Source organism: Ovis aries, chromosome 14, assembly GCF_016772045.2.
Source record: "Ovis aries strain OAR_USU_Benz2616 breed Rambouillet chromosome 14, ARS-UI_Ramb_v3.0, whole genome shotgun sequence".
Lineage (NCBI taxonomy): Eukaryota > Metazoa > Chordata > Mammalia > Artiodactyla > Bovidae > Ovis > Ovis aries.
Window position 1 is genome coordinate 60,798,763 of NC_056067.1, and position 8,768 is coordinate 60,807,530.

General features: G+C 38.0%; 1 protein-coding gene across 1 annotated transcript in view; it reads left to right on the plus strand.

Moving 5' to 3' along the window:
* Positions 1-6,316, plus strand: part of LOC101109476 (zinc finger protein 665-like) — a 43,255-nt gene extending 36,939 nt beyond the window's left edge. Inside the window, exon 9 of the mRNA XM_060397854.1 lies at positions 1,144-6,316. Coding sequence (XP_060253837.1) covers positions 1,144-2,738 — 1,595 coding nt within the window. The 3' untranslated portion in view covers positions 2,739-6,316. The remainder of the gene's footprint in view (positions 1-1,143) is intronic.
* Positions 6,317-8,768: the final 2,452 nt, after the last annotated feature.

Here is an 8,768-nt window from a genome sequence, read left to right on the forward strand (position 1 = left end):
TTTTTTTTCTTTTGAGAAAGATCTTTATTTGCTTTAAAATTTTTACAGCAGTACATTTTTACAACAGTAAAAATTATATATTATACATTGTGTGTGTGCAGGCTCAGTCATTAAGTCATGTCCAACTCTTTTGTGACCCCTTGGACTGTAGCCCACCAGTCTCCTCTGCTCATGAAATTTTCCAGGCAAGAATACTGGAGTGGGTTGCTGTTTCCTACTCCAGAAATAGTGCATTTTTATACTAACAAATCAAAAGTGGCTTTTGTATAAAAAGATAATATTCAGGTATGTTTATTATATCCATTTTGTTTATTATATATTGTATTCCTTTTTCTTGCAATTTGTTCTCAACCGTATTGTCTATGACCATAGTTAAATAAATAAATTCGCAATATGTATTTTGGAGGCAATGACCTGGATATTTTAGGGCACTGCACAGGTAGGGAGTTGCTCTGTGTAATAGCTGTTAATGTAAATGGAGATTATTTCATTTATTAATATTTAAGTTTTATTTATAGAAGGTGGTCTTTTAGAATTTTTATGCTGCTTCATGGGTACATAGTTTTACAGAAGGTATTTCAAAGAACATTTTGTTTTTTAAAAAACTTTTATCACATTTGCTATTTTTTCTCTGTTATATTTGTTTCCGAATTTGAAACTGCCACTCATTGCGATTATTCATTAAATAAGTTCGTTTTGGATTATTTATTGTTGTAATATATTTTGTCAGATTTTTTAGCATTCATTTCTATTTACCAAGTATGTATAATATATGTATAGTATAATAATAATATTTTCTCCTCAGTTATGAGGCACCAGTAAGTATATTTACTGCTAATTGGTATGTGCTTTGGTGTCATGGTTGAAATATACAGTTTTGATAGTCAACAGAAGTTTTTACAATGAGTGTTTTTATGTAGGTTGTTTGAAAATTGCGTGCCGTAAAATTAAGTGGAATTACCTCAGATCACTTTACTAAAGAATCATTCATTTTGTGTTTGCAAAGGTTTTAATATCATGACTGGAAATTTTCATAACTCCTTTTTATGTCAGTACTAGTTTGGTGTAGTATGTATTTAACGTGAAGTATTTACTTATGAATTATAATGAATAGGATTACTTATGGTTCTTTATATCTTCTAGATATCTCTCATATGCATGTGATCAAGAAATTACAACTAAATGCAAACATTTATGGAGGAGAAGGATTCCAAATAGTTATACTGGGAAGACACAAAAGGAATAAAATTGAAGGTTTTTACCTCAGGAAAATCCAGGAAAATGTATGTAACTTTGAGTTTCAGCCAAGAGATGAGGAAAGAAATTACAAAGGAAAGCCTGTATCCCATGGCAAAAATCTCCCCTGTAAGAGACAGCGACATGGTAGAAGCATTACAGGAATTCACCCTATTGAAAACAGACTTCCATTAAGCTTTGGGAATGAACTGCAGCTTTATAAAAGTGAAGAGAAAATTGATGAATTTGATGAAGCTCACAGGAGTATCAAAATTAATGCCTCATTTTTACCACTTCAAGGAATTTCTTCTACTATCCAGTCCAACCTTGGTAATCCATGTGTGAATGATTTTATGCATCCTTCAGTACTGACACAAGACCAGAGGGCACACAAGGACAGCCCTTACAATTGTAATCAGAGTGGTCAAACCTTTCATCAGTGCTTAAACCTCACTCAGCATCAGTTGATCCATACAGAAGAGAAAATATTTAATTGTGGTGTATGTTGCAAAGTCTTTAGTCAACATTCAGACCTTGTTATTCATAGAACAATTCATACTTCAGAGAATGAGTGTGACAAAACCCTTAACTATGGATTGCACCTCACCGGACATCAGATAATCCATACAAAAGAGAACTTCTATAAATGTGATATATGTGAAAAAGTGTTTACTCAAAGTTCATACCTTACAGTTCATCAGAGAATACATACTGGAGAGAAACCATACAAATGTAATGAGTGTGGCAAGGTGTTTAGTCAGAATTCATACCTTGCAAAACATCGCAGAATTCATACTGGAGAGAAACCTTACAAATGTAATGAATGCGGCAAAGCTTTCAGTCAAAAAGGAAACCTTGCAAGTCATCAGAGAATTCATACCGGAGAGAAACCTTATAAATGTAATGAGTGTGGTAAGATGTTCAGTATTAGATCAACCCTCGTCAGTCATCAGATCATTCATACCGGAGAGAAACATTACAAATGTAATGAGTGTGGCAAAACTTTTTATTTTGGCTCACACCTTATACAGCATCAAATCATCCATTCAGGAGATAAACCATATAAATGTGACATCTGTGGGAAAGTGTTTGGTCAAAATTCATACCTTGCAGTTCATCGGAGAATTCATACTGGGGAAAAACCTTACAAATGTAAAGACTGTGGCAAAATCTTTAATCACAGCTCAAACCTCAAGAGACATCAGATAATCCATACAGGACAGAAATTATGTAAGTGTGATATATGTGGTAGAGTCTTCAGTTTTAATTCATACCTTGAAATTCACCGGAGAACTCATACTGGAGAGAAACCTTACAAATGTAATGAGTGTGGCAAGGTCTTCAATCGGAATTCAAATCTTGCAATTCATCAGAGAATTCATACTGGAGAGAAACCTTACAAATGTAATGAGTGTGGCAGCTGCTTTAGTCGAAAGGTGTACCTGGCAAAGCATCAGAGTGTTCATACAAAAGGGAAACCTTACAAAAGTAAAGACTGTTGAAAAGCCTTTACTTAAATCTCAGCCGTCACTACATTTGTTGTTGTTCAGTTGCTAAGTCATGTCTGACTCCTTGCAAATCCATGGGCTGCAGCACACCAGGCTTCCCTGTCCTTCACTGTCTTCTGGGGTTTGCACAAGCTCATGTCCATTGAGTCAGGGATGCTGTCTAACTATCTCATCCTCTGTTTCCCTCTTCTGCTTTTACCTTCAGTCTTTCCCAGCATCACGGCTTTTCTAATCAGTCAGCTCTTTGCATCAGGTAGCCAGAGTACTGGAGCTTCATCTTCAACATTAGTCCTTCCAATGAATATTCAGGGGTGATTTCACCTACTCGAACTGGACAGAAGCTCTAGGCATGTATTGAGCTAGAGGCTCAATGAATTTTGAGTCAAAATTCAAACCTTAAGGTAAACCGATGTGTCATGTTGGAGAGAAACCTGACAAATACAATGACTGATAAATTTGTCAGTGTATTGTGAAGCCTACCTTACTGTCAGATAACCCACATTGATAACAAACTTTAAGGAAGTGTTTTTAGCAAGTGTTGCCATCTTAGGCTTCATTGAAAATATTCTGGAGAGAAATCAGGTATGTTTAGTCTGACCAGCCCTTTAGACAAAGAATTCATTCACCAAAGATTTCTTTCTGGAGATATTACCTCACAAATGCTAGGACTGGGCAAAACCTTTACTTGGGCCTCACATTCTACCAGTCATCAAATAATCTGTGCTGGACAGAACATTACATATGTAATGAATGGGGCCAGGTTCCAAATTAATGCTCACTCATCACTCGATATTGGAATATATATCCTGGGGAGAAACCACACAAATATAATATGTGTGGCAAGGATTTTACCCAAAGATCATAAGATGGGAGAGTTACTGGAATTATCCCTTACAAATGTAACAAGTGTGGCAAAATCTTTACCTTGAGTTCAAGTATGAGGCAACAGGGGAGAGTCCATTTAAGAGAAACCCTACTGAGTTACTAGCGGAGGTTTTATCCAGGCTGCACAATTCACCAGACTAATCAATACATACCTTTGAAAGAAACCACACAAACTAGTCCGTGTGCTAAGGCTTGTACCTGAAGATAAAATCACTGAAATAGATTTAATCTGGAGAACAGTGTTTCACATATAATGTTATAAAAGTTTTCATCAGGTATCTCCAACCTTGGTGTAATGGTTCAATTCATACAGGTCAGAAACTAAAGAGATTTACTAAATGTGGAAAGGATTTGATGAAACAATGCTTCCTGAGGTTTCATCACAAAATGCCTCATATTGGGGATGATCCTTACAAATGTAACGAAGTAGGTAAAGTTTTTGCACAATTCTTAAATTAGCCTGTGTGTCAGCCAATCCATAAAAGGAATAAGTAAGTCTGCAGTTCTCTTAAGATTAATGGGAGATCATTATGTTCTTCAGAATCATTACAAGTCACAATAAGTTAAAACTTATGGAATGATTTGTATATGACATGAAAACATGTATAAATTGGCAATTGTCTTCACTCTGTAAATATTCTGTTAATTGTATTTTCTTGAAGAGGCCACATTACAATTTATGCCATTCAACCTGAAGTTTGAAGTCTGTTGACCTTAATCTTCGTTACAGGTCTTTGATGATGGTCTCTGGGAAGGAGTCAGTAAGGAGTCAATGAAGGAGCTGACTTCATTAGATGTGGTTGATTCACATCCACATTCCCTGGTAAAACAAGGACCCTGAATTAACCAAATTCAGTAGTGTATTAATCAGCGTCAGGGAGGGGCAGAGAATAGTGTAAAATTGCTGTTGCCCATCGTGCTTGTTACGTTCAGAATCCATGGATAGATCACAGTGAGTTACAGAACATAATCCTCTGCTAGGTGACTGTGAGCGGAGCAGTAAGGACATTACGGGATTGGACTATTCATGAGAGGAGAGGGACAGGTTACTAGGGACGGATTATGTGGTAGGAACAGTGCCCAGAAAATGTTGGTTACTTTCTCCATTGCATGGGAATAGGTGGTGTTTACATCTGTGTGATGTTTGTTTTTTGTTTTTTTTTTGCTGTACCATGTGGCATATGTGATCTTAGTTAACCAAGGATCAAACCTGTGCCCACTACAGTGGAAGCACAGAGTCTTAACCCCTGGACTGCCAGGGAAGTCCCTGCCTCTGTGTTTAATGAGACACGAGTCTTAATCTTGGGAATTGTAGGGAGAGCAGTTAAGATGAGAGGAAAATTTAATTACTGGGATGAGCCTTCATGGAGGGCAAGCTTACAGTTTGAACTTCCAGTTTGTCTCAAAGGAGCACTCGGGCTTTTTTTTCCGAAAAGCTAGTTTGTTCCGAAAGGCTGAAAAAGAAAAAGTTCTTCCTGAACATTGAAAAGTGTCAATAGTCAAACATCAAAAATGAAATCAAGGGAAATTCCCTGGCAGTCCAGTGGTTAGGACTCTACTTGCACTGCCAAGCTGACAGGTTCAATCCATGGTTAAACTAAGAGCCCATAAGCCGAAAAAAAAATTTTAATGGGATTAGACTTCATAAAACTTCACTGAAGCAGACCCCTCTCAACTGCCAACTAGTGTGCCTCACAAGTATCCTATGTTAGTAAGTCTATTCCTTCCTTGCCTGTCACTTTGCTGAGTTCCTTCTGCGGTGAAACACAAAGAACCTGAGCCTCAGTAAGTCCAGGCTCCAGCCACCGAATCCCCCACCAGGTGGGAGACACTAAGCCTGCTGCCCAACCAGCGTGTAGAACCCAGAGCAGGTGGAGCCAGAAGGTTGATGCTGACTCCCGCTTACCTCAGCCCCAGCCAATCAAAGAAGTGTCCGCGAGCTGACCACACCCATTTTGATCCATTGCTATAAAACTCCTCCCTACCTCCTCTTGTTTGAAAGACACAGTATTGAAGGCATTAGCCCACTGTGGCCCCTTTGCTTGGGAAAGCAATAAAGCTAAACTTCTCTACTTTGGGGGGGGGGAGCAAAACACCGAATTGCTTACTCCTGAACCTCCTGACTTAATTGGCTTGGAAAATTACACTTTTTGTCTTGCTAATAATTTATTACATTTGTTTTCTACAGCACACGTTCAATATGGTTCTGGAAAATACTTGTAAAATACTATTTAAATAAACTGGGGATATTTTTACTCTGCTGTTGCTGCTAAGTCGCGTCAGTCGTGTCCGACTCTGTTGCGACCCCATAGACTGCAGCCCACCAGGCTCCCCCGTCTCTGGGATTCTCCAGGCAAGAACACTGGAGTAGGCTGCCATTTCCTTCTCCAATGCAGGAAAGTGAAAAGTGAAAGGGAAGTCGCTCAGTTGTGTCCAACTCTTCGCGACCCCATGAACTATAGCCTACCAGGCTCCTCCATCCATGGGATTTCCCAAGCAAGAGTACTGGGGTGGGGTGCCATTTTTACTCTAGTTTTAATTAATTTTTTGGAAATGTTAACTAGATAATATAATGAAACAATTTACTCGATTTTCCAAATGCTGTTAAATTTCAGTTTCAAATTAGGCTATTACCTGACATGTTTTGTTGTTTACTTTTATGCTGTAATAAAAAATACTTTCAATCATTTCTTTAGCAGAATTTTCTTCCTGACAAATGTGTTTGTTCTGTTTTATAGCAGGGGGTTACTGGGTTTTGGGACTCTTAGGATGCTCAAAAGGCAATGACGGGTACAAAGTAGATGCAGTATAAACATAAAAACAATTAGTTTGGAGCTTTAATTCAGTGAAAGAACAGATGGCAAAAGAGTGACAGGAAATCTTTTTTGTGGGACACCGAATATCCTCCACATAGAATTTGTTCACAACCAAGAATAATGTATTTATCTTTGCTAAGTGATCTTGATTTTTATTTATAGTATCATTTTTGGTGAGCTGCATAGCTTGCAGGATCTTAGCCTCTTGACCAGGGATTGGACCTGGTCCCCACAAGCAAAAGCAATGAGTGCTAACCCTGGACCACCAGGGAATTCCTTGATTTATGTTATCTTTAATATGAAATCTTTGTTACATTTCTATTGCTAATATTTTATGATGGACTTTTGAATCTTCATGGGGGATTTGAATCTTCATGGGGGATTTTATTTATTTACTTTCTCTTTTTCTATTTGTCTAGTTTTGTTTCCTAGTAATTCTGGCCTCATAAATTGAGTTGACAGGTGTTTCCTCTGTTTCTTGAAAATAAATCACATAGAATTGCTGGTAATTCTTTTTAAATTTGATAGAATTGTGAAATACCATTGTTGCAACTTTGTTAAATTACCTTTTATAGAGCCCCTGAATGTTGAATGTTAGGCAACAGTCCTGCCAAAGACTGCAAGGGAGAGTGAAGTGGAGACCTTTATTACACAGACTCTTGAGGAGCTACAAGGCACAGCTGGAGGGAACATGTAGAAAGTCCAGGCAGGGTCTGTGCAGAGCATGATGGATGAGTTTAATTAAGCTCTCACAGTCACTATCTCTGCTTTTGAGTTTCTTTCTTAGGTGGTGGGCATTTTGAAATTATAAATTTGCATTGCAGTTCAAGGCAGTTATTCAAATAATGTTTAATATTGGTGATTTGTTGTAGGTTATGGGTTTCATGGAATTAGTACATTTCATCTTATAATCTTGTAGAGTTTTTGTAAGAGTTCCTTTCTTTTCATGTCTGCATGGTCTGTAGTGATAGTCCCTATTTTATCTAATATCAGTAATTTTACTTAGTGTAAATGAAGGGAAAAGTCACTTCTGATAGATGCTGCAGTTATTCATATATAGTAATATTATGTACAGCCATTTATCAACCTGTGAGATCATATATGTCTGCCCTTTGATACCAAGTTTGGTCGCTAGACTAAGGCAACCCTCCCTTTCACTTGAGAGGATTTGCACTTTTTTTTGCCCATTTCATGCAAGCTTGTTTTTCTTGAGTTCCTGGGCCAATTGGTATGAGTGGAGAGGCATGTTTCAAGTTTAAATGGAAGCTTTCAAAGCTTTTATTTGCTTCATGTAACCCTGTCTTTATTTTCTTGGGCTCCAAAATCACTGCAGATGGTGACTGCTGTCATGAAATTAAATGGCTCTAGCTCCTTGGAAGAAAAGCTTTGACAAACCTAGATAACATATTAAAAACCATAGACATTACTTTGAGGACAAAGGTTCATCTAGTCAGAGCTAAGGTTTCTCTAGTAGTCATGTGTGGATGTGAGAGTTGTACCATAAAGAAGGCTGAGTGCAGAAGAATTGGTGCTTTTGAACTGTGGTGTTGGAGAAGACTCTTGAGAGTCCCTGGGACTGCAAGGAGATCCAACCAGTCCATCCTAAAGGAAATCAGTCCTGAATATTCATTGGAAGGACTGAAGCTGAAACTCCAATATTTTGGCCACCTGATGCAAAGAACTATCATTGGAAAAGACCCTGGTGCTGGAAAGGCAAAAGGAAAAGCGGACGACAGAGGATGGGATGGTTGGATGGCATCACTTGACTCAATAGACATGAGCTTGAGCAAGCTCCAGGAGTTGGTGAAGGACAGGGAAGCCTGATGTGCTGCAGTCCATGGGGTTGTAAAGAGTCAGACATGAATGAGTGACTGAACCCTGTCTTCTACTTCAAGAATGGCTTTGGATAGACTGAAATTTTATGCCGAATGACAGAATTTTAGATACAAGAAGTGAATAATGATATGGTAAGAGGAAGTCTGGAGGGTGAGCTGTGTGATTTGATGCATCCTGTGCCCCTTCTAAATCTATGAACACTTAGTCTTTACTGTCCTTGTAGCAGTATGACTGCTGAGTGACCGAGAATGGTGAAGGTTTCAAGTAAAACCCTTTTCATTTTTAGATTTTGTCTGATTTTCAGCAAAATGTCAGTCTCATATTTTCCCTAATATTAGCTACTAGTTAAATGGCCATCGTAGTTTTAATAAAAATTAATTTCTGCAATATCCCATTTCCACCTAAAGAACAAAGAAAAGGTGAAAAGATGTGAGGGATAGAACATGTCTGCAGTTTGTTATTTATCCTGAGAGTATAACATGCAATG